A 26,810-nucleotide genomic window follows, 5' to 3' on the forward strand; every position below is an offset into this window, starting at 1 on the left:
ATACCATCTTGGTCTACTTGTAGTGAAGACGTTTGGCTCTAAGTACAGCATAGTTTACAAATTTTAGCTACGTGAAGCTCTTCCTGAGGTTCATGATCAACCTGACACCTTCCTATGGTCATGTGAAGATGGAATGATCACTCTTGTTTATATGGCACGTTTGTGGTGTGCTGGAGCCAAACAGGGCCCACGGTCTGGCACATCTTGATTGTCTGTGTGTCCTCAACAGGGAGAAGATGAATCAGTCACCCTCAAATCCTGCACACGGCGAAAAACAGACTCTATTGAGAAGAGGTTTTGCTTCGATGTAGAAGCGGTAGACAGGTGAGTAGCTCCCACCCTTTCCCAGGAACAGATATTACTGGATTTGGATTCGCTTTGTTCCATTCAGTCAGAGCTTTTCCATCGTCTCTGCTCCCTTTCCCTTCTCCATCCTTCTACTAATACTCAGTGTGAAATAGGCCTCAGGCCAGTTCCTGGTTGGCAAAGATTGTTTGTTTCCCCTCTTTTACAGTCAGTGCTGAGTTCCTTGTTTGGTATGTTTTATTTTAATGTTAGGGCTTCCATTCTCAGGAATGTGTATTATGTCTCTGGAGGTTGAGTAGATGTTTAAAGAAAACTGACTATTTAGCGTAAGTGTATCAGCTATTTGAAATATTTTACTTTAAAATGTTTTACTTTTTTTAAATTTAATAAAGTGACTCAAAGGATTTGGGTAAAGGAAGGATGGAAGAAGTTTTACTCAATTAAAAAAAACACAGTGTTACAGCATTTCACCTATTACTGACTGCTGTGTGTGGGGGTGGGGGGGGGTCAGTGCTGACATTTCATGTTATTTTGTAGCAAAAGCTGTAACCTTTATTTAGGAAGTGACATTCCAGGAGGTCAGTATTGTGTGAGTCAATCATATCAGCATCTCTCTGTGGTGAGAGCCACTTGCCCTCAGCTCCCACGGGGTGCTTGTTAGATCACCTGCCCCAGACCTACTCTGGCTTTTGGGGGTAGAGATGATTTTGAGATCGGCTTTTTGAAATAGCTCTTCAGCTGTTTTTTCCTTTCTTATAGTTGGTGCATTGAACACACTCATATCACAATAGTTTTCTCAGAGCATATAAAAACATTTGCTTTGTTAAAAACATTGTAAAAAGCACCAGCAATAATATAAAACAAAAACAAGAAAGCTCAAGCTCCTTTGCTAAGGAGCTTAATTCTTATCTAAATGGAGGAGAGGCAGATAGCTATAGACAAGGTGATTCCCAGTCTCTTGAATCAGATTACTGGGTGTAAAAAAGTAACAGCAACCTCCACAGTGAAACCTGTTTTAGTTAAAGGTGGAGGAAGGGTGAAAGAACTAGCAGTAAGAGAGCGCTTTCCCGAAACTGACTGCTGTTCATACCTATGTCATGGAACCCTCACTACAGCCCATGGGGTACTTGCCCCATGTTACTGATGAGGAACCTGCAGTTTAGAGGGACAAGTCTTACCCAAGGCTCAGGTGGGCTTTGAACTGAGGTTCATAGGAGTTCATTCCGGGCATTTTGCTGTCTGAAAACTTAGAATATTTCAGAAACATTTTCCAGTGATGAGCCCAGTGCTGTCAGTACTTGCATTTCACAGACACCACTGAGTGTTCAACTTGCTGGCTTTGAAATCTGAGAAGTGCTTTCTCGCTGTATCCATTTGCATTTGCATCACAAACTGATGATGGGTGAGCAGAAGCTGCAAACTTGCTTCTGTTCTTATATTTACTACTCTGCGACCTTCAGAAGGTCCTCACATGACTAATAGCTTAGAGGGGCAATGCAGATAGCACAAGCTGGGTGCATGGCGCATAGTAGGTGTTGCATGGATAATAATGGGTATTTTTGCTCTGTTACACCTTTTCTTCTGCCTTTTATTTTTAACATGACACTCACTTCAGCTTCTCTAGGGAGGCTAGTGTAAGTCAGAAATTACAGCAATAGTGCCATTTATCAGTTGACTGCCTGCCTTGTATCCCAGTGCATTTTTTCAATTTGTTAATCCTCATATCCTAACAGTAAGGGGTTAATCCCTGACACATCTGTCCTGTAGGAAGTATTGTTGTGACTCTGGTCCACAGCTGAGCAAGAAATCAAATTGTTAATTCAGAGCTTTGGGATTGAGATCCATAGCTCTTGAACTCTGTGTGTCAAGGTCCTCTTTAATACTGAATACATTTTAGAAATCTACTTTGAATTCTTGTATCTAAGTTCTTTTATCTTTGATATCTGAAAAGTAGGCCTAAACTCCCTTCTCTGCATCCTACACATTTCTGTATTGACTTTCGCGTGATCACATCTCACCTGTCCCTTTTTGTCTAGTGCCTGCCTTCCCCCTGCTCTTTTCAGAACTAGTTTTGGAGATTGTTCAAACCCAAGAAACTGCTGCCGACCCCCGGACTATTCTGAGCAAATGTATCACAGGCTAATATTAACTCTTGATGTCTCTGGCTTTCCTTCAAAAGGGTTTTACTCTTCCCAACTTTAAAAAGTCAAAGTTAGTAGAAATTCTTGTGTCTTTCTTCCATTTCAAAGTGAGAAATTGCTCAGTTCAAGGTAGCATGTCTACCCGATCAATGTGATAATTCTTTGAATTTCCGGTTTTATTTTAAGTTCAGTTCAGGACTGTAGCAGTTAGACTGTGGCACAGCTTAAGTGAAACCGTGCTTCTCGTAGTAGTTTTTCAGTGTTGCCACGATGTGCTTCAAAGAATATTTTCTTATTTTCCTATCGTATATTTTTTATGGATTGTATTGTGCACTCCCAAAATTCATATGCTGAAGTTCTAATCCCCAGTCTCTAAAAATGAAAATTGTTTGGAGATAGGGCCTTTACAGAGGTAATCAGGTTGAAATGAGGTCCTTAGGCTGGGCCCTGATCCAGTAGGACTGTATTCTTCTGCAAAGGGTAGATTTGGATGCAGACTCAGACGTGCACAGGGAGAGCACCACGTGAAAGCGAGGGCACAGATCGGGGTGATGTGCCTTCGAGCCAAGGAACACCGGTGTTTGCCAGCAAACCACAGGAGCTGAGAGGGAGGCCTGGAAGATTCTCCTTCAGGCACCTCACAAGGAGCCCACCCTGCTGGCATCTTGCTGTAAATTCTGGGCTCTAGACCTGTGAGACGATAAATTTCTCTTGTTTACACCATCCAGTTTGTGGTGCTTTGTTACAGCAGCCCTGGAAAAGGAACGCAGGATCCATCGGGGAACCGCTCCCCCTGAAGCAGCCACAGTAGCTGGGGCAGCCCTGCAGGTGACGGACAGCCCCCTGCACACTCCTGAACTAACAAGGAACCTCGCCTCACAAAGCACATTCACGTGAATCATCCCCCTTATTCTGGATACTCTTGACAGGCGCCTAAGCTTTCACTAGCTTTTTAAAAATCTTCCTTTCTTAACATTTTGATAAAGAGCATTCTTTGGTGCCTTTGTATGACCTTGCCATAGCACCGCGTCCTTGAAGGCATGTATTTTATATTGGTTAGTTGAATGAGGACTAGATTTATCTTTTTTTTTTCTTTCTTAAAATGTGCTGATTCTTTTTGAAAGAGTTTAGTGTAAAATTGCTGAATAGATTGGGACTCATCTAAAAGCAGCCATTAGTGGTATGTGAATTGCCAGTACTTTCCAGTGTCTGTCTTCAGTCACTTTGAGTAAATTAACTCCACCAGGCAGCATCTTAGGGAAATTAATGAGCAAATGTAGAGAAAATATTTGTTTAAGCTTAAGAGTCATGGTGGTAGTCATCCCTCTCCATCTCTGGATCTGTTTATTTTTAAGAAATTTCTCACAGATGTAAGTGACACATGGATATTTTCTCCCAAATGTTTTCCAGGAGGAGCCACCAAACCATATGGAAAATAAAGGAAACAGCAGGCTTCTTTCTGATGCACTGAATCACTGTAGCCTCTCGAGCAGTGGTATTTATACTTTGGGAAAGGAAATGATTAGAATGCCTTACTTTTCTAGGGCTAGCTGACTCCAAGAGGGGTCCATGCATTTGAAGACGTTATGTGGAATGTTAAACGCCCCACTGCCAGCAGTGGCGCTCTCCAGAGCTGGGCAGCCAGTGAAGGACAGCTTGTTAGCAACCACAGGATACTTGGTGTTAGGGGTGTAATGGGGGCCAAGATAGGCGTAGTCCTTGGCTTCATGGAGCTTACCTCTGATTGTAGAGTGTATGCACACACACATACACATTCACACAACTAAAGGGGCACAGACCAGTATGTTGAGTGTTTCAGCAAACTTGGAGGACCAGAATGTTGTGGGGGAAATGGGACAAACAGAGGGATTCATGTGATGGCATGAACAGAACACCCTGAATCCCACCTTCCCTCTCTCCCTCCCTCCCTTACTTATTAAGCAAAATTACATGTCAGAGACTCTACCGACAGTGGGCATATAAAATTTAATGAAGCACTATGAATCTATTGGACTTTCTTTCCTGAAAGTCATCTGATTTTACTTTCAAATCACATCTGAAGTCCTCCCTTTGCAAGCTTCCACAAATAGGTAAAGAGGGACAGGTTTCCTCTGAACCAGTCCCAACCTCATATATGTCACATCCATGATTAACTCTACCCTCATCTTCCCACCACATACTGTGTATTTGCACAGTATATGGGCTTTCCTTTGTATTGGTTGGCTGGCTGATTTGGTATGTTTTATACACCTCTGTTCAGTTCTAAATATCTGTGTCAGGTAATTTGTTTCCAGAAGTAGAGTAACATCATTGTATGCGGCTTTTAATACAGTACTGTGTGCATGTGGTGGTTGATTTTGTTTCGTGTGGTAATGCAGTTTTTGAGTTAGAGTACTTTGTTCTTTCCTTCAGCAAACTTCTCTGTAAGAGACAACAGGAGCTTAACCATGTTAGTTGCTACTTAAACCAAAACTTCAGCAAGAACACACACAAGCTGCATTTCTGTGTAGGTAGGACAGTAAAGCCCCAGAAATATGAAAGGCTGGTTAAAGTAGGGAGAGTGGAGGTAGGAAGATTTATGGGACATCCAAAAAATCTACCCTAATCCTCTCATCAACCACCACCCTTAATTCAGAAATGATTTTATAGGAGGCTGTGTGCTGCAGGGAAAAGATTGAAGTTCTCAGTTTGAACTTGGGATCTTCCCCTTATTAGCTGGGTGGCTCTGAGCGAGGGCTTCAGCCGCATCTATAAGATGGGGCTCGTCATGCCTGCCTTGCAGGATTGTTTTGAAGATGGAATGCAATGATATTCCTTCCAGAGCAGCCCTATGTCAGAAAGGTTGTGCCTTTTAATTTTTTTCCTTTACCCTAAAACCTGGGGACTTCATTCTTATGGTGAACCTTAGCTTTGGTGGGTGTTTGAGCCCCTTTTTTCCCATCTTGATGGTGTCCCTTTTCTTTAATGCCAAGATGTTTCAAGTCATCTATAAGCTGAGAGTGAATACAGGTGAGTTAAGTGTGTATGAGCAGAACAGCTGCTAGGGGAAGATTCCATTTTTAAACTATATTATGCAATAACCTGTTATTTATATATGTATCTCCTATATAAAAGTTTTATGCCCCTCTTTCCAATTTATGGTCACAACAGGAAACCATACTGATTTTAAGTTGAAACAATGCTGTTGCTTCTAGTTTGGAATGTGGTGTGTATACATGCACTTGTTTTTGTGAAATTGTGTATGATTGTGTGTGTTTTCTGAAAGGATCATCTTATGTAACAGATTTTTCAGTGTTCAACCTCTAGATGGCAGCTTTGTATATGCATTAGTAACCATATGAAGGTTCACTTGAAGATTAGCTGTCCTTTATAAACTGACAATTAAGAGTGGATGTGTGGGTGGGTGGGTGTTCTGTGAAAGAAATCATCATGTGACTGTTACGCTTAAAGAAAAAGTATTCTAAATGATTCATTCTTTCTTTAGAAATGCCTTCCCCTCCCAACCTTTTATGATGGATCATTTCATACCCACTTTCTTGCAGGAGCAAGCATGCTCAGTTAATCTAGCCTCTGTTTAAACACTGCATTTTACCTTGCTTTCTGAACTGAAGTGTGAGGCCCTTTGCTAAAGGGACAGCTCATTTGAGGCTGGTGAAAACAGCAGCCGAGTGCTGTCGGCTGTCCAGTGCGCTGAGAACCAGGGGGGCGGACTTTCCCCGCTTGCTCCAGTGAGCCTTTATCTTTTACAACAGATGACTCCATTTTTCCTGATTTCAAACATCCCCTCCCCTCGCCTTTACACCCCTTGTTTGAAATAATATTTGATTTTACCTTCCTGCTGGTTAGAGTCGAGTGCTGGTCTCAAAGCCACTGACATTTCAGAGAGGAAATGGCTTTTTCCTTCCTCCAAGGCTGCCGGCTCTGACTTCCATGACTCGGGTGGGGGTGGAGTGCGGGGAAATAGTGTGCTTTCTAGATTGCTTCTGGGCCATTCTGTGAAGCAAGCAAACTAGGGGTTCTTGGAATCTTTAGAATTCATGCAGTTTGAACTTGCCATTGAGTTGTTTTGTTTTTTTTGTTTTTTGTTGTTACATGAGAGGATGTTTACTGTTTGGTTCTGGTTTAAGTAAGAACTGGGATGTGGTGACTAATAAACTTTATGCAGGGTGACTGAGGCAACTGTATTTCTACTCTTTAGTCTGCGTAGTGAAATTTGGAGTTTTATTGATTAGGAATAAAAGTTCATTTGCCAACTTCTAAATATAAAATGTTTGATTCTAAAAAAAATCTAAACCAAAATTTTGCGATTACATAACTGAAGAGAGGGGGACAACTCAACCAGTAAATTCCGCTTATGTACATTTCTATTCATCATGAGAAAGCATAATAAAAATGAAAAAAATTTATAAATGAACTAGAAGACTTCTTGAATTAGAGTATTTTTTCATAGTTTGTTATCAACAGTGGTAACAAGCGCCTGCACTCTTCTGAGTCTTACTCATCCCGCATGAGTAATGCTTTCTCCGGGCACCGTGTGTGGCACCGTGTGTTTACATTTGCGTTCTTCTGAGTCCCCAGCGCCTAGCATCACGGCTGGCACGTAACAGGCACTCAGTCGGTGTCTCTTCCATTTGAAGACCATGCTGTTTAATGTGCCAAAGATTGTTTTGTCTGGACCACCTGATATTTTACAACTCAAGTCTCCTTTGAAATAAAAATGTAGGAAATTATCTGATGTGATTAGTAATATTTACTATTTAGAATATTATTATTGCTATGGTCCTAATTATTTAAGAGTTTTTCCTTCTGAGAGGTTAGTGCTATAGGATGTAATAGTTTATGATTCATTCATTCATTTATTAGGATCAGATCTTTTCTAAGTATTGATTAGAAACCTGCTTCTGAAAACTTCTTCAGCGGTGTGTGTGTTTGTATATGTGTGTGTGAAAGAGAGAGAAGGAGGGAGGCAGGGAGGAGGAGAGGGAGAGAGCCCCCTCTTGCTTCCGCCCTCCCCTTAAGCAGCTGGGCGCTGTAGACCCCAAGGCCCATCGCTGCGCGCACTCTGGGGCAGCACAGTGCTGTGGCCAGGGGCGGCCTCTGCTGTAGAGTCCGCAGACTGGATTCACGTTGAGGCTTTGCCACCTACTAGCGGTATGACATTGAACAAGTAATTTCTGAGTTTTTGCTATTTAAAGAGGCATAATAATGGCACCTTATTCATTCAGTTATTGTTGTGAGGGATAAATGATGATCCAGGTAAAGTCCTTAGCACAGTGCTTGGCCTCTAATAAACACTTAGTAAATATCTGCTGCATTTGGGGGCCACCAGTTTGCAACTTCTGGTGTGTCTCTCACTTTCTCTGTCTCTCACTTGTGCCCTACTCAGGGTATCATGGTATATTGTGGATTCTTCTTCTGTACAAGGATCTGTAATGCACAGGGATATTCGATGGGGTAACTCAAATTGTGCATAATTATGCAGTCATAACTTTTTATCTCCAAATGGTAGTTAGATCAATATTGCCCTCCAGTGATGTCACTGGGTCCTGAGTGTTGGGAAAAATGGGGAAGTAGCCTAAGTTCTTCCTTTTTGCTGAGCTGGAGATGCTCTGCTGATTGACTGTGAGGTGAATCAGGAATACAGACAATGCATCATTTTTGGTCCTAATATGTGAGATGACTTTATAACATGCCATGATAACCTGGAGTGGAAATCAGTAAAGAGAGGTATAGAAAGACAGACAGACTCTAGCAGTTGCAAACTGGTGGTCCACAGACGTGTTTGGTTTGGTTTGAGTAGCATTTGAGGCAATATTTTAAAGTTGGAAAAATCTGTAAATGTTGATAGCACTCCCCATGTGCCAACTGTTGATAGGGCTGCATGGTAGAAGCCTTTTGGGTAGGGCATGTGCTCTCCACTTTGCTGCAGTCCCGCCAGGTCCCCTTATCCGCACCATGATGACAGGTGCCAGCTGCCACTTTGCGTTGCACTTGCACTGTTATGTTTCCCACAGAGCGGAAATACTCTTTGTTCCTATGACTCTATCAAAAAATGCAAAAGTAAAAATAAAGGGCTGCATGTTTTAAGGAAAATGTGACTGAGCTTGTTTTCCTTGGGTCAGTAAAGAATTTCTTACCCAGTTCATTGACTTTACTTACTTGCCCGGTCTCCATAGCCCTTTGAGTCTGTAATTTCACGACAGACATGAAAGAGATGCCATTCTCTGAGAAGATTCTGTGTGACTTTGGCCACATCTTTGTGTAAATGAAGATCTATTGAATTTGAACCGCTGTGGTTGTCCAGGAACCATTAGGAGTCTGTTTTCCTAGTAGCGCTTTAGAAGTAAGGAACCATGTCCTGTCCTGGTGCTTGCATAGCTTTTATTGCCTGTGGACGGCAGCCATTCTCCAAGCCTTCACCATGTCCCCCTGTCTTCCTATGTAAGCGTGAGGCAGGTTTAGACACTGGCTGTGAGAACATGTGTTTCTGTGGGTGCTACAGTCCCTCTTTTACTCTGAACTTGACCCTTAAATGTGTTGTAGTGTGGGTAGAAACTGGGGAATGAACTCTTGCCAGCAGAAGATTTATAGTCTCATGAATAAACCCTAGGTCTTTGGAGGTTGATGTAGCAAGAACAGTGCTGTCCGATTCTGAGCGTGTGTGTTGCAGTGGGGTGGAGTCAGCAGTAGCATTTACTCATCCAGTAGGAAGTGGGTGAATTGCCAAGCCGCTGAGATCAGTATTGTTGACTCAGACTCAGGAGTAAGATTAGAGCAGGAAAGCTGTCGAGTAACCCTGGAATCAGGGCTGCTTGGGATTCTGCTTGCTCTTGGCTGGTAAAGAAGGCTACGAGCTGGTACCCGTGGCCCCAGCTCCTGGATGTGTTACCAAACTATGTATGCTTTCTGTGGGCTCTTTTTGGAGGCCAGAGTTGAAGAAGGTAATGGTGGCTAGCAGTTTGCTCTGTGATAGTCGAATAACCATTTTCTGCTTGGCCCCTGTAGCCTGAGAGGTGGGAGGCTACCTTAGGATTGCAGATCCTTGTTCATAATCTCTAAGTTGATCCAGATATAGAACAACCCAAGGATAGAGAGTGAAAAGGAGGTACTGCATTTTAAGTAGAATCTTAGGATTGAGCTCTAGAAAGGATTTTAAGTCATTTGTTCATTCTCTTATCTGCTGGGTAGAGGGTGTTCTTAGGCTGATTCTCTAGAATTTGCTGAAGACCCTTTATTTGTCGTTATGAATTATCAGACATTGGTTCCAAAAAGGGGAAGTAGGTCACTTTGGTACTTTCTCAGGATGAAAAGGAAATGGCCATGGTGTCAGAGGCTGTGTGTCACTCCATCCCTTACCCTGCTTGCTTTGTGGTGGGGGTGTGATTTTCACTGCTGTGTGCTAGTGTGTTAGGGGTGGGGCCATGTGTATCAGAAGCACCTGTGGCTCATTTCTTTTCCTTTTCAAACTGTATGTACCTGCCCTTCCCTGTGCATAATTCCGACTTTACTCCACCCTTGCCTTCCTGTTTCCTCTACCCATCCACCCCAACCTCCATTTGCCTTGTGATAACGACTAGTTTTTGGATCATTTTCTGTGTCTGGCACTTTGAAATGCCTTAGAAATATCTCATTTAACCTTCACAACAACCCCATGAGGTCGGTGCCCTTATTATCTGCATTTTAAAGAATAGCATGGAGTAGTTCACTAACTTGTGCACCAGGCTTACACAGCTAGGAAGCGCTAGAGTCAGGACACTAGTGAGCGTAAGTTACTGAGGAGAAGTTGTATCTCTTGGGGACTTAAAAACATTTTTTATTGAGGTGTGATCACAGTAACTGAACAGATCTAAGTCTCCATCTTGATGATTTTGCATACACATAGACACCCCTCCTGTGTAACCACCCAGATCAAGTTATAGAATATTTCTGTCACCCCAGAAGGTTTCCTTGTGCCCCTTCCCAGTCATTGTTCCCAGTCCTTCCTCAGGACGGGATCACTGCTCTGACGTGTCACCATAGGTGACTTTGTCAGTGTTTACACATCATGTGAATGGAATCCTACTGTTTGTATGGTTCTTTCCCTCGTTGTCTGTGAGATTCATTCATGTTGATGCATGTAGCAGTGGTTGGTTCTTTTTTATTGTTGTGTGGTGTTCCATTGTTTAAATATACAACAATTAACTCTCTTATCAATGGATATTTGGCTTTTTGTTGCAGACACTGATAAAATTGTGAGCATTCTTGAATGTGTTTTTCGGTGGACATACACACCGATTTCTCTTCGGTATGTATCCAGAAGTAGAATTGCTAGGTCCAAGGGTAGGTATACGGTCAGTTTTTGTAGATGGTGCCAGAGTGCCAGGTTTTATCAGTTATCCTCCCACCAGCAGTACCTGAGAGTTCCAGTGACTCTACATCCTTGCCAGTCAGTACTTGGCGTTGGTGATCTTTTGAATTCTGTTCGTTCAGGAAGGTGTTTGTTACACAATTTCATTGTGGTTTTTAATGGCATTTTCCTGATGAATCATCCTGTTGGGCCTTACCTTTTGCTCTTGCTGGCCAATTTGTTTCTCATCTTTTATGAAGTGACTGTAGTCTCTTACCCACTTTGCTAATTGAGTTTTTTTTTTTTTTTGGCATACTTTACATATTCTGGATATGGGTCTCATTGGAGATTAATATTACAAATACCTTCTCTTAATAGTTGCCCTTTTTACTCTCTTAATAGTATATTTGATGAATGAAAGTTCAGTTTTGTGAAGTCTTTTTTATCTATATTTTTTATGATTGGTGCTTTTTGTGTTCTCTTAAAAAACTCTCTGCCTTTCCATCTCTTGGGTATTTTGAAGCAGAAAAAAATGAAGAAGCGCCATTGTAGGACGCAAGCCGCAGTCACACTGGGCGCTGTTGGGTTTTTGGTATAGGATTGGCTGTTTGCCTACAGTGGTGTCCGGTGGTGTTCTCGTTTCTGAAGCCCTCCAGACTTGGCGGAGCCCTTATCCCCCACAGGAGCTTCCGAGGACCTCGCAGGGGGGCTCTGTGCGTCTTGACTCAGAGACGTTGGTCGGTGTGGGCCCTCTGGGGCGGTGGTGCCCTCACGCCTGCCCAGGCTTTGGGCTGCCGGGCTCAGATCCTGGCTCTGTAACCATGGACAAGGTATTTAACCTATTTGAGCCTTTGTTTGCTCATCTGTTAAGTGGGATAATGAGAATATACCAGCTTCACCGCGTAGCTGTGAAAATGAAATGAATCCATCAGCACAGCATCCGGCATGTCGTGCTAGGTTGTTAGTGCGGTTCTTCTGCTGGGGTGCTGATACTACAGTTCTTTGTAGCGCTAGGAGGAGCTTGTTCATTCCATTTATCTTTTATTGTTTTATATTTTCCCCTCATCATTCCAACTTCCCCCCTCCCTCCCCCGCCTCAGTGAGAGTTCTTTCCCTTTCTCTCCACTTTTGGTAGGAAACGCCAGGTGCATTTCAAACATGAACTAAATTGTCCCACATGAAAGTGTGCTGTCTCCCAGGGACTGGCATGGAAAATGTAGAGTAATTGAGAGTTTTGCTTGTTTTATATTGTTTTGAGGAATGTGGCTGGTAGGGACACAGGGAGGGCAAATGCAGCAAGTTATTGTTTGATTCCAAAATAAAGAAAGTTGATCCTTTTACCTTGTTCTAGGAAATTCACACATAAGAGATTTATGTAGTAGTGGTTTAAATTATGAGGGAGAAGAAACTTGGAGCCGAAGGAATGTTTTCTAGATACCTAGAAAGGATGGTACCGTATCCAGATGTGTGTACATAAGGCTGAGAGAAGATTATCTGAACTTGGGGTAAAAGAATTAGAACTAAGTGTGTTACATCCACAACCCCTCTCACCGAAAAGGGGAACTGAAGCACAATGTGAAAAGAACTTATATTTTGATATTTCTTCTTGAAATGGAAACAAGTCCTGTTGACTTTCCTGGTTATTAAAGCCCAGGGGCCCACCCTTCACAGCCTCTAACTTTGTCTGAACTCACTCTTTGTGGCTCTGGGCAGAAATTTCACCCTGTGTGCCATGGAGGTGATGTGGCAGCTATGAGGTCCCTGAGGTCTCAGTGTGCCGGGCAACAATGCCGTCTCGGTGCTCGCTAGCGAGCACCTAGCAGGCAATGACCTGGGGACACTTTGGCTGCTTGGCCCTGCTGTAGAGAGGGAGGTGTCTGCTCCCCAGTGCACGGAGAAAAGGAAGGACAGTGGTGGGGGCAGGTGGGCAGCCCAGGACAGTAGGCCTCAGACCTAATGTGCACCAGGATCAGCCAGGGGGGTGGTTAGAATCCGAGTTCCCAGGCTGGTCCCAGATGCTCAGATTTAATAAGGTGGGTTTGGTCTGGGAATCTCCATTTTAAGGGCAGGCCCAATTCTTAAGCCAGTGGTGCAGGTACAACACCGAGTGACACTCAAAGATGCAGGGACACCCAGGTCCAGGGACGTGAGAGTTCTGCAGTGGCCTGCAGCTTCGTAGACTTTGTACCTCCAAGGCATCATGGCTTTGTGCTGGGCTCCTTGAGAGGTGGAAGAGGAGAAGGCTTTCCACCAGGCCTCCAAGCCAGCACGTCAGCTCTGCAGCCATGGCTGCAGCAGTGTTCAGACACCCGTGGGCCTGGTGCACAGAGCAGGCCCGTGGTGGGGAATGGGCACTCGGGTCTGCAAATGAGACCGTCTGAGAAGAGGAGGGTGGGCCCTGGCAGGTGCTGGTGGAGACAGAAGGTACTGTGTCCTTTACGTCGTCTGTGTCAGGGACCAGTGCCCAGCATGGCCTCCACAGGAATGACCGCCTCTTGGGAATCAGTGTCCCTCTCATGCTCAGAACGCCCACTCACCCCCTGCTTGCCCATGCTCCCCTGACAGGCCCCCCGCCCTGTGCAGTTGTTCACAGCCCCACTCCAGAGCCCCTCATACCCTCAACCCCTCTGTATTTACATGCTCACATCTTTGAAAACTTTTTTAAGGAGATACTGAGGGATGATCAGTGAAAAGAAACAAATGTGATATTTAAAATATGTTTGACGGGACTAGATCTAGCACGTTCGTCGGAACTGTGGAAATGAGCCAGGAGCAGTTGTTGTAAGTGGGTCAGAGTGAAAGACCCATGCGTGGCCAAGCCTGTGTGTGTGCACTGCTTCATGTTCTGGGATCTTCAGCAGTGCTGCAGGCTCGGACAGTAGTAGGACTCAGTTGCACCCAGGGGACCTTTTCCTTCCTTTTAGGTTTTCTCAACTTTAAAGTTGAGGGTTTAAATGATCAATGTTAACGTTTTGAGGGTTGCATCTTTATAGATAATCTGATAGTTCATATTGTTTCTACAGAAAAATCCACATACTGTTGGAGGAGGGAAGATGGTTTATAGACTCTCTGGGGCTCATCTGTATTATTCATATAGAATAATAATTCTGTATTAAATATGAATTCTACTAAGTAAAAATCTCCTTTCATGTGCAAAGAGGGCTCTTTTCCCCTGCTCCCAAGTTCATTTTTACGGCATACGTTTCCTCTTGTGAAGCGCCGTGTGTAAGGGGAACACAGCTGGCACCATTCGGTATTGTATGCATGCTTTCCGCCAGGCTTATGCCCAGATGGAAAGAGTAAGCAGACTTCAATGAGAGAGTTGAAGAGGCAATGCCTTTAAAGACTTAGCACCTGACGTGGCAAGCATTCAACTAAAAAAACCCTCAAAAAACCCTATGTGCAGTTAATATAATTACAAAGCCTATCACCTCCAAAAGTCTCCTCCATGTCAAAAGCAGTTTAGAAGCATGGGACTAGGTATCAGGAGACCAGGGTCCCTCCGGCTTGGCTGTTTCCCTGACTTCGTATCTCAAGTCCAGTAATTCCATTCACTTTAACACAATTTATTTCATTTTTCCTGTGAGTAAAGCTCTTTGTGAAGCATTTTGAAGGAAAGGAATGAGTAAGGTCTCAAGGAACAAACAAGGTCTGAAGGGGTCCCTTTACGCACCTGTGTCCCTTGCCTGTAAGTAGGGTGGTGTTTTTTGTCTCTCCCAGCCTCCCTGAGGGAGATGGGCTCCTGAGAGGGACTTGGGGGACGGCGTTGCTTTCTGAGACTGGAGGGAGGCACTGAGAAGCTGGGGGCTCTGCCTCTCGCAGGGTCCCTAACGCCAGTGACCTCTCACTGTGTCATGTGGCTGTCGCTTTAAGGGTCACCTGCATCAGGCTCTCTCCACCTGTGGCACCGGGTTCATGTCTGTGACCTTTCTCCGCAGGCCGGGGGTCATCACCATGCAGGCGCTGTCGGAAGAGGACCGGAGGCTGTGGATGGAAGCCATGGACGGCCGGGAACCTGTGAGTGACGATTCCGGGCAGCTGAGCAGGAATGAAGGCCCTGAGTGTGTTACTTCCCTCCTGCAGTGGTTTTTGCTGTTGCCCTGAAGCTTTGGGTGCTCAAGACCAATGTACCAGAGGGCATTTTTTGTCCCTGGGCTGATGTTCGTGGTTGTTGATACCACATCCGTGTGCCTATGGTCCCTGAGCGTTGGCCTCTCTGTCCTAAGGCAGGGGTGCTGCGTGACGCTGCCCCTTCGCGCAGGCGCTTGGCGTGCCCTCAGGTCCGTTGGAGGAGGCAGAGTGCACGCTGGCTGACTGAGTATGTATTGGTGGCTCCATGAAGTAGGATGCAGAGCATTATCTCAAATCCATTTTAGTGGGGTATGTGATCATTAAAGTGTACAGATTAGGCAGCATTTTTTCTCATTGCCGGCTGGCTCACCCGCCTCTTGCCATAGTGGCCCACATCCCATTACACTTAGCAGGATTGTCAAGGTAGGTGGAGGGAGGTAAGCATGGTAATGTGATCCGTGCTCCCCTATCAGAGATGCTGGCCATCCCTGGGTGATGTAATCTTGTGATTTTTCTGCATCTTGTGACATGTAGAACCCATGTAAATAAGAGCCCTGGGGAAGTCCCTAGAGCCAGAATAGTCATCTTATCTTGGTGCCAGGGATCTCAACTCATGTTCAGCAAATCTGAAGGTTACAGAAATCCTAACAGTGCCATCACCATGTTCTACCAGTAAAAGGCAAAAAAGAATCCAAAATGTCAGAGAGCCAATAATGATCACTTGCGAAGATATTATCCAGAGGGGAAAATGAGTGCAAGGGACATCAGGCCATGTCCTCCTTTGAGGGAGAGCTCTGTGTTAAGCTGGGTGTCCAGTATAGATGATTCCAGTTCATTTGTGTGTCTCTTTCTCAGCCTACCCTGGTTAGGTGTTTATATTGATTAATGGACTGTTCTTCTCAGTTATTTTGTATACAAATATGTAACTCAGTTCAGTTAGCTCAGTGTGAACAAATAACTAATGTTTTTATACTATTTAATAATATAAGAGCACAGCTTAAAGGACTATGTAAGGATTTTGGCACAGTTTGCTAAACTCTAATTATACATTATTTAATCTTAATTCTTCTGGGCTAAAATATAAGATAGCCCTGGTTTTCTCTGCTGATAGAAACTCCCTCAAAAGCAGGTACACATTTCTACCTTTAGGGCTTTGCAAACACAATAGCTGCTTATCTTAAGAGGCTTTTGAAAGCAACTTCTCTCAGAGCCAGAGGCGAGGAGCCCATGCCCAGCAGTGTCATTCTGTTATAGTCAGCGCATGGCTTCCAAGGTGGTTCCTGTTATCACCATTTTCCAGCCAGATAATGGAGATGAAAGCATCTGGGACCCAGAAGGTGCACATGCCACTTCCAGGGCCCAAATTTAGGTATGTGGCCTGTTATCTACAAAGGAGAATGGGAATGTAGGCTAAATGCAGACAACCACAGGCCCAGCCAGAGCACAGGGCATCTTACTGCTTCAAGGAAGAAGAGAACCATGGGGTGTACCAGCACGGCAGTTAGAGTTTGAACCCATGTCTAGCCTTAGACGTTTTTGGTTTTCATATTTAATACAGATAAAATGTCGAATTGCCTTCTAAGAATTCTCACACAGTTCATCTTCACAGTACTTTCTCTGACTCTCTTGATTCATCAAGTTATACGGGGGGAAATACCCAGAAAGAAACATCCTATCAGGGCCTACTGTTCTTGGTCTGGGTAAATGATCCCCTGCTGCCGACATGCTTCCCGCCCTGCCCCCCAGTAAGCTAGAGATCTAAAACTGCTTTACCAGTTCCACTGGAAGCCTCTCGCTCCTCACTCTCCCCAGCACTTGGTACTTGCTCTCCGTATATAATGGGTCTTCTTAGTAACCCCTTCAGTCTTCCTGTAGATTGACATCTGGCTTCTGCAGACGGAAAGCATACTGTTGAAAGACATGTCTCCTTGCTCCAGAATGTACACATGAAAACAAGCTGAAACACAAAGGAATTCTGTTTCTAAACATAATGCAAAGTCATTTCTTCGCAGGAACATACAGCTTCCATTGAAAACCACACCTTTGTGTGCTTTTTAGTTTTCTGAAGAGAGATAAATACAGACAAGTGATGACTGCATAATTGGCAGGAATATTAGGCTTAATTTAGTCTCCCATTGCTGAGAGCCTCTAGGGAACATCACTGGAGATACATACCCAATACACAATCAGCAGCTCGGGTTCTAATCACCGTGTCCCTAATCAGTCAGGCCTGCCCCCTTGGGAGTCTTGGCTTTGCTAAGGGTGTGGGAACCTCTGTCTCTCGCGGGCTGGAGTATCTCCCTTGTTTTAGGAGATGCTAGCGGCAGCACCTGGTATTTCTCTTTATACACACAGCTCAGTTTTCTGTGGCTGATTGTTCAGTGTTGGATTCTTGCATTGTTCAGTAACAGCTTCGGATGGTGGGTTGGGGAAAAACCTAAGAGAACACTCTATCAGTTGATTTTACAGTGTTTTAGCTAATTGTTACATGAATTATAGTTTTTAGCACCCAGTGACATAATAGCCAAAAGAAATGTCAAATATCTTTGTGGTATTGATGGATATTTAATGCAGGAAGAAATTAGAGTTGTGTTCTTACAGTGAGCATTGTGGTTTTTATCTATGTAGTGAATTTGAATTCATAGGAAGGAAACCCAGTTCAGACTTGCCTGAGAAGCTGGATTTACTGGTTTACATAACTGAAAAATGTTGTGGAGTATAGTGGTTCTGGCTTATCTGAATCCAGAAATTTCCATAATATTTGCAGCTGGGGTTCTAGTTTGCATCATATTATCAAGAACAGGAGTCAGGAAACTGCCTATAAAATGGGCCAGGTAGTATTTTAGGTTTTGGGAGCCATATGGTCATTATTGAAGCCACTCAGTTTTGCTGTTGCAACTCAAAAACAGCCATAGACAATATGTTTTGAGTGGGTGTGGCCACATTTCAGTAAAACTTACAAAAATGGGTAGAAGACCAGATTTCAGTCATGGGCCATAGCTTATTGATCCCTGATCTGTGAGTCTAGTGGAAAGAGAGCTTTATATAATATCATGTAATTTACATAATAAAGAAATTCCATATTTGAGTTTTACTGAACTAAACACCTAAACCCCAGAGGATGGGATACATGAATTGACCAGACCTGACTCACCTGCTCACTGCACTAGAGCAGTATTAATGATTAGGGAAAGTTGGCTTCCCCTGAGGGAAAATCAAAGTATTGTTATATGAGAAAGAGGGATAGGCAAAAATGACACAGTTTCTCTCTATTCTGATACCTATATTCCATTAAATTTTCTGTTCAAGGAGTGTACTCTTTGATATGTGGCCAAACTTGTAAATCACAACTTTACCACAAACTTCATGCTTAATGATGAAAGACTGAATGCTTTTGCCCTAAGAATGGAAACAAGACAGAGACTTCACTCTTACCACTCTTATTCAGCAAAGTACTGGGACACCTAGCCAGAGCTGTAGGACAAGAAAGTAAAATACAAGGCATATAGATCTGTACAGAAAAGACACCATCAGCAGAGCAAAAAACATCCTACAGTATGGGAAAATATATTTGTAAATGACAGATCTGACAAGGGGTTAACATCCAAATATATATAAAGCACTCACACGCCTCAACACCCAAAAAGAAAATAACCCTATTAAAAAATGGGCAGAGGATATGAAGAGACACTTCTCCAAAGAAATTCAGATGGCCAACAGGCAAATGAAAAGATGTTCCATATCACTAATTATCAGGGAAATGCAAATTAAAACCACAATGAGATATCACCTCACATGAGTTAGGTTGGCTGACATAGAAAAGACTAGGAACAACAAATGCTGGCAAGGATGCGGAGAAAGGGGAGCCCTCCTACACTGCTGGTGGGAATGTAAACTAGTTCAACCATTGTGGAAAGCAGTATGGAGGTTCCTCAAAAAACTAAAAATAGAAATACCACTTGACTGAGGAATTCCACTCCTAGGAATTTACCCTAAGAATGCAGGATCCCAGTTTGAAAAAGACATGCACCCCTATGTTTATCGCAGCACTATTTACAATAGCCAAGAAATGGAAGCAACCTAAGTGTCCATCAGTAGATGAACGGATGAAGAAGATGTCGTATATATACACAATGGAATATTATTCAGCCATAAAAGAAAACAAATCCTACCATTTGCAACAACATGGATGGAGCTAGAGGATATTATGCTCAGTGAAATAAGCCAGGTGGAGAAAGATAAGTACCAAATGATTTCACTCATCTGTGGAGCATAAGAACAAAGCAAAAACTGAAGGAACAAACAGCAGCAGAATCACAGAACCCAAGAGTGGACTAACAGTTACCAGAGGGAAAGAGACTGGGGAGGGTAGGTGGGAAGGGAGCAATAAGGGGAATAAGGGGCATTATGATTAGCACACACAATGTAGCAGGGGGGCACGGGGAAGGCAGGATAGCACAGAGAAGACAAATAGTGACTCTATAGCATCTTACTACACTGATGGACAGTGACTGTAATGGGGTATGTGGTGAGGACTTGATAATGGGGGGAATCTAGTAACCACAATGTTGGTCATGTGATTGTATATTAATGATACCAAAAATAAATAAATACATAAAATAGCTCGAAGTACAATGAAAAAAAAAAGGCATGTAGATATGAGTCCATAGCCATTAAAAAAATTGTACAAGCTACCTTAGTCAGATAAAGTTTTGAAATGGTGCCATTGGATTTTTTCTCTTTCTATTAAGTCTGGGTTGACAAACTATAGAGTCAATATTGCATTCACATATAGCTTTCCTTTTAATCTTCTGTGGCCATTTTCTTAGTTTTGAGAAGAGACTTTCCATTTTAAATTGGACATAGAGCTTTAGATCAAGCTGTGTAAATACTACAGCCAGAGAAGTTTCAGAGACAGTAAATTTCCTTTTTCCCAATTTCTTATAACTAAAGTTATCTATTTTTCTCTCTTTGCATATTGCTTATAAGCATGTTTGCTAAAAGCAAGCAGGTTAGAATCACTACCAGTCCACTGTCACTGCCAACACATACACACCCAAGCTGAGGTATTTATTATTCTCTCTCCACTGTTGGAAAGATGTTTCAGTAAATCAGTGGGACATACAGGCTAACCTGGAGCACCAGAGCTTGGATCAGCCTCCTAAAATTGTGTTTCCATATATTCCCTTATCTGTGATTAATGGTGTCTATCTGGAACTGCTTCTGTTACCTCCTTATTTTAGAGGTATTATCCCAAAGATTTTTCAGTAAAATTTATTTCTCTACTTTGATCAAGTACTTGAACCTTTTTTGACAGCCAGAAGGTTAGAAGGTTGGAATGTGGAATTAGATTAGGAAGACACGAAATAGGTGGTGTAGTATCAAAGACTGTGTGTAAATCCTTGTATTAGTTTGAAACTATGAACTTACTACCTTTGTGGGTCAAAAAATGGCCAGATATTGGTGATTTCATAAGGCTCAACCTCTGCCTGTGGAGCAAAAAGAGGCCCACATCTAGGCCAGTATCACACCATTATCTCTACAAGAGGGAACACTGTCTTAAAAGAGCAGTCAGTGGTTGATCTTCGATAGATAATCCAGGTCTCCTAGCTTCCAGCTCTGCTCTATTTTTAATACAACACACACTGCTGAATTATTAGGAGTCCATAGTTGAATGGTATCTGCCCTTCCTTTTAGGTGGAGCTGCTCTCTGTGGCTACTGCAGTGGAGGAAGGAAAAAGGGGGAGAAGAAGGAAAACCCACTCCTATAGGACAAAGTAGTGTGGCTTTGTTATGCTTACCTCCCTTTTAAAGAAATCTTCTATTTTACTCCTTGTAGACTTTGGGACTGAATAGAGTCCTCTTCTTTCAGCTTTCTCTGCTGTGCCCAAACTTTAGCCCCTGAATTCTTCAAGAACTCATAGAGGGCAGTTGCATTGCTCGCATCTTATGCTCTGCACCTGATGTCTGTAAGAGTGAGCTGTCAGAGTGTTTAAAGGAAAAGGTAAGCTTGATTACTGTTAAGATGAGATTCCAGGATCAGTAGTAGAATGTCATGGTACCTGAGAATGTGGGCATAGGCAGCCTGAGTTGAATTCCATCACTGTTAACGGCTCTCTAACACTGGAAAATGACTGAGTCCCGTTTGGGCATAATTCTTTGCCTGCAAAATGGGGATAATAATAATACCTTACTATAAGATTGTTTTGTAAGGGTCAACATGTATGTAGTGTGCCTAGCACAAGGCCTGTACATGGTAAAGTGCTCATTAGAAGTTATTCTCACTAGCATCTTTTGGGAAAGGAGGGGCAGATACTGGAATATCTGGATTCTTTTTCTAGCTCCATTTCTAAAGTACTTGGCTCATTTGAGCACAGAGTTTATTTATTAGTCCCCTTGCCTGGGTTCACCGCAGTTCAGGGCAGGGACTTGCTTTTACTAGTATGGAAAAAGTGAGGTCATTTAGCAGTCAGTTCAAACGTTCCAGCTATGAGTGGAACAGCATAAAGTAATCGTTAGCCTCCTTTGCTACAATGCAGCCCAGGCCTGGCAATTCATAATCCCAGCTGTATGCTAAGCTCAACTTGACACTCGATGCTGGTGCCTGCATTTTCCTTTCTCTGGAAAAATAAGTGGTCCCAGGAGTATGGATGGTGGAGAAAGTGTGGGACGGAATTGCTAAGCTCTGGTGTGGTGATGACGCCCTCACTCCTTTATCAGTGAAACGATAGTTTGCAAGGGTAGTTCTGCCCCATTTTGGAGCTCTTGTTATACTATCACATAGTGTGAACTGGCCACGAGTCTGAAAGTGAGGTCTCTAATTAGCTCTTCATTTCCCCCACTCGGCACCCAGCTGTTGGGAGATGGGATTGTACCTCTACGTCATTTCATCATTTTTTTTTTCACTCACTGGATCAGGGAGCTGGCTGAGAGCTTCGTCTTTGAGTCATGTGGATAATTCTATACAGTTAGAATTCATGATAGTATGAATTATATTATACCAATGTGCCTAAGTCTTGACAGAAATTTAAAACTATTCACTTCGATTCTTGTTCTCTTTGGCTAGATGTTCTTGAGAACAATTTCTCATGAAAATTGGGGACTAAGCAACTTAGCTACAAGAGGGAGAAAAGAGAAGGAGGTCCTGTGAAATTGTTCTGTGCTGGAGAGTTGATGAAACTTTTCTAAGAAATGGAAATGTTGATAGCCAGAAGATTCTTTGCTTGAACATTGTGACTTGCTAACATGCTGGTGGCACTCATTCAGGTCTTAGGCATTCTTCTTTCAGCGTTTAGCAAACATTTACAGATTGTCTACCACCACTTTGATAGACAGTGAAGATACCAAGATGACAGGCCACATGCATAGAAATTTGATTTCTTTGCTGCTCTTCCCCCCTCGCCCAGCACAATGGCTGGCACTGAGTAAGCACTCAGCAAATATTCGTTGAAAACTAGAGTCAAAACGAAAGGGAGTGGTTGAGGATAACTGAGGTGTTTTTTTTGTGTGTGTGTTGTTTTGTTTAGGGAACTGACTTGCTTCCATTACTTGAGAGTGTGTGGGTAGATTTGAAGTTACTTGAATTCCTTGGTTTTATAGTTCATTTAGGCACATATCTTCCTACTTGTACCAGAATTTAGCTGAGTGATCATTGATCTTTTTTGTGCCATGGATTCATTTGATAATCAAGTAAAGCCTTTAGACTCTTTCTCAGAATAATGCATAAAATAAAATACATGGTTTACAAATGAAGAAAATTATGTAAAAATGTAGCAGTGAAAATATTAAGACCACTTGTTTTATGCTGTGTTACTGCATTAAATAGTAAAATGTGAGAGCAGGTCTGATAACTCTTGTGAATAATATTTCAGATTACTTGCAGCAGCCCTAACATTATATGGAAACATCTGTGATTTCCATCGGTGACAAAGTTGCAGATATTGCTAATGATACAGTGGTCTGTTGCCCAGGTTCATGTTTGAAGGAAATACTAAATTTCAGTTCGAGGCTAATGTAAACAAAGATTTTTTTTCCCTCACCATCCACGTTCACGGACATCTGCATTCTGTATATGAACTCCATTTCTCCATTTCTCTGCAAAGACGTTTTGAGACACTTTCTTCTTGATTTTGTCTCAGCTTGAAATTGTACATTGATTACTTTGATTTTTTCATTAATATCTGTCCCCCTGATGGACTGTCATCTCCAATAAGGCAGGAACATTATCAGGGTTTTGGGGGAAAGGGAGATTTATATCTTTTGCACCTGGTATTTGGCAAAGAGAAGGTGTTCAGTACATATTTGTTAAATAATTGCATGAACGAACCTAAGGAAAACTAAAGCACGGGTGGTTTAGAGTGACTTGTTTTAAACTGAGGCTGTTCCCTGGCAATTCCCCACCTACCTTTATGGAACTTCACATATCCACTGTTTAATACTTGTACTTCTGTGTTCACTTCCTTTGTTCTAAATATAACAAAGCCCTTTTGATTATGGGGACCTCAGATCATGGGGAACTTCCTCTTTATACCATTACCTTTCTAGGCTTGAGCCCCTCATTCAAATTTTCATTGCATGTCCTCCTTTACTCTTCTGTCATTATTTTTTATTTTATTATTTAGATTGACCTCTGGGGGAGTAGGATTGGTTGTGAAAGGGACTTCAAACATTTACTTCTGAACTGTTTGCACTTATCATAGTTGTCGTGTTAATTTTGTTTTTAAATGAAAATCCTAACGGAGGGGTCCCTGTGAGTCATGCCTATTCTTCAGAAGCCTCTCTCCCACTCTCTTGGGCACTGACATTAGTTGCAGTAGCATCAGCGTGCTGTGCTTGGGGGACCTTCCATCTCCAGCCAAAATGAAAGGAAGGAGTCCCTTTATAGAGCTAAATATGTAATGCATATCCCTCCAGATCTTTCTCTGTGTACGTGCGCGCGCACACACACACACACACACACGAAATAAATTTTTCTGTTTTGTGGAATTTTTTACATAGTATAGCTTTACTATAAATTATTAAATATTTAGTCTTTGACAGGTGGTTTTCAGCTTTTCATTACATCATTATAATGATGTAAGCAGAATCCTTGTATATACTTCATTGTTTACCTATTTGGGCATTTTTCTAGGCCATATATCAAGTGGAATTGCATGTTGAATGGTATGCACATTTAATATCTTAGCAGATATTGACAAATTATTCTCTCTGTAAAAAAGTACCAAATTGTACTTCATCCAATCACTTATGAGGGTGCCCATTTTCTCCAAACCTTTGAATTTGTGTGTGTGTGTGTTAATCTGATGAAAAGGTTTTATTTCCATTTCATTCCTCAAATTGCTAATGAGATTGAAAATCTTTTTTCATGTTTCTCAACCATTTCCATTTTTCCTTTTTCATACAGTAGTGTATGTAAAATGCATGACAGAGTGTCTGGCACATGCTTCATGCTGTATAGAGTAGTAATAGCATTCCTTTTTCAAACTTCTGGTCCTGGGATTCACCCACGTTTTTCTCAGTTCTGCTTTCTAAAGCTCAGTGTAAACACCTAACTTTTTCTAGAGTTCTTTGCTTGGCTAGTAAGACGTTTCTACTTCATCCTTGCTGGCATCTCTTATTTTCTAGCAACCTGCTGAGGCTCAGGTTTGTGGTGGTAAATAACAAAGGGCACTCCTGCCGTCTCCCCTGAACTGCTGCCCTCCTGGTTCCCTAGGCTGCAGGATGTGCAGGAGAATCTAAGCGTCCTCTGCACCTCTCTGCTCTGCAGCTGTTGGACTGCCCAGGTGCATCCAAGGTCCTTCTCGGTCCCAAGCAGAGAATCCCCCTTCCCTTCTCCAGGAGCCTCAGGGGCTGCAGCTCCTCCCAGCTGCAAGCATGCCCTCCCCTGCCCCCCACCCCCGGCCTGGCTGACGTGTGTGCCCTTCTCAGCCCCTCTGCCCCTGGTGCCCTCTCTGCGAAGAGAGAAGGGGCCTGCTGCTACTCTCTACACCCGTTCTGGAGGGCAGTCCTTGTTCGGTCTCCTCTCTGTTTTGTTGACTCTACACACAATTGTATATTTTTTAGAAGTTCCTTTCTTGATATATGTGGCCTGGGTTAACTACTGCCCACCTCCTCTGAAAAGGTTGGCATAAGCAAGGCTATAACCCAGAAGGTTTCAGTCACCTGTTAGGTGGTCATTTGAATCAGAATTAAGGCTGGATTAGGAGTTCCCTATTTTGTTTCCTCCATCTGGAAGATGACATTTTTGCAGATCCAGAAATTATCAGGGGCCTCTAGGGGTGTGTATGTGTATGTATTAGCTCTTTTAAAAAGTCTTTTAAATTTTAATTTTGAAATCAGTTCAGACTTATAAAAGGTTTGCAAAAATAGTACAAAGGATTCCAGAATACCCTTCACTCAGATGCCCCAAATATTAATATTTAACATAACTACAGTAAAATGATCAAACCAGGAAATTCACAGTGATACAATATTACTGTTTTACAGGTCCCAAATTTTGTCCCAGTAATATATTTTTTTTGTCTAGGATTCCATTCAGAGTCACACATTTAGTTGTCACATCTTAGTTTCATTTAACCTGGAACAGTTCAGAGGCTTGGATTTTTAAAGGCACATGACCATCCGCACATATCCAGATAGTCGAAAATCCCCCATCATGACAGTATCCTATGTCTGCTCCCACCTTGGGGTGGATTTTAGGACTGTTGTCAGTATCCTCCCACCATCCGGGTAATAATTCATACCTTTGCCCAGTAAAACCACTTACATTTGTGTCTTCTTCCAAAGGCTGATATACATCCCACTGCATGTTTGTAGATTTTCTTAAAATGTTTCTTCTGAGCATTTTGTCTTCTATCTACTCACATGTATTCTTCCTAGTCAATTTACTGTGTTTGTTATCCACACTGTAGTTGTTGATTCAAAGGCACGGGAGGCCATAACGTGCTAATAGACATTCCCTAGCGTGACCTCCGTCTGCAGCAGCAGGACCTGCTCCTTTGGCCCTCTTCAGATGATGTGACAGTGATTCATGCAAGTGGAGATAATGGTTGGATTAGCTTCAATTTTTTTCCTCTGCGGAAAAGACAGTCAATAAAAGAAAGATTTTTGTAGAGTGTCTTTGTTCATTTGAAGAATGATTGAACTGGCTCTTATGTCCATTTCTGCAGTTTTCTCTTATACCCTAAAAGCCCAAAAGAGGTTATACTTGCTAGTGATCAAATCAAGGACAGCATTTAAAAAATGTATTGACAGGAGTATCTGGAGGTAGTTTGACCGTATCAGGAAGTCTGTGAATTAGGTTGTTTGCTTTGTGGTGAGGTATGGAACAAGGTAAGCATTTTGAAAAATTATCTTTGGGTTTACTGATTTGGGCTCCAGTGTGGTCAAGTCAAGAGGGCTCATGATGCCAGTGTCGCTGCACTTTTTTTAGTTGTGCTTCCAAAAGTGCCTCACCGTGACCCTGGAAGAAAACACCAGAACAAGTATACACATCCTAAAAGCAGAGCCATTTTTTAGTATGGTCTTAAAAATCTTCCCTTTCAGTCATCCAAAAAGAAGCACAGACGTGTGGTCTGGTGGTCACGGCCAAAGGCGGAGCAGAAGGAGTGCGGCCCCGGCAGCCCCCAGCCAGCTGCTGTTGCTCCTGAGTGCTGTGTGGTCTTGACCCGGTGCCCAGAAAAACAAGGTCCCCCGCCCTGATCTTTTCCTCTTTATTTTTAAAAGCAAAACAGAAGGGGGTGAGGGGAACAAGAACCTGAGCTAAGATACCTCAGGTGAGAAATATGCCTTCTTGTAATTAATCATTGCTAATTAATTTTGTTCACCCCGTAATTCCAAAAAGAGCTTTACTTCAGCCAGACTAAGGAAACCATCAATGTTCTTGGGGTAAATTGATGTGAATTTATTGCTTTTGTTCTGTTTTATTTTTGGGTGAGGAGTACGGAGGGTTGAAACATGTCAGAGCA

The 26,810-nt window shown here is 42.7% G+C and overlaps 1 protein-coding gene across 8 annotated transcripts in view; it reads left to right on the forward strand.

Moving 5' to 3' along the window:
* Positions 1-26,810, forward strand: part of ARHGAP26 (Rho GTPase activating protein 26) — a 404,986-nt gene that overhangs the window by 135,064 nt on the left and 243,112 nt on the right. For all 8 annotated transcript variants that reach the window (XR_012125172.1, XM_073221874.1, XM_073221875.1 and 5 more), the window contains exons 10-11: positions 230-324; positions 14,712-14,790. Coding sequence is in view for 7 of the 8 variants with exons in the window: in XM_073221874.1 (XP_073077975.1) it covers positions 230-324; positions 14,712-14,790 (174 nt within the window). In the remaining variant the exon portion in view is untranslated. The remainder of the gene's footprint in view (positions 1-229; positions 325-14,711; positions 14,791-26,810) is intronic.

The sequence above is a fragment of the Manis javanica genome, chromosome 14, assembly GCF_040802235.1.
Source record: "Manis javanica isolate MJ-LG chromosome 14, MJ_LKY, whole genome shotgun sequence".
Lineage (NCBI taxonomy): Eukaryota > Metazoa > Chordata > Mammalia > Pholidota > Manidae > Manis > Manis javanica.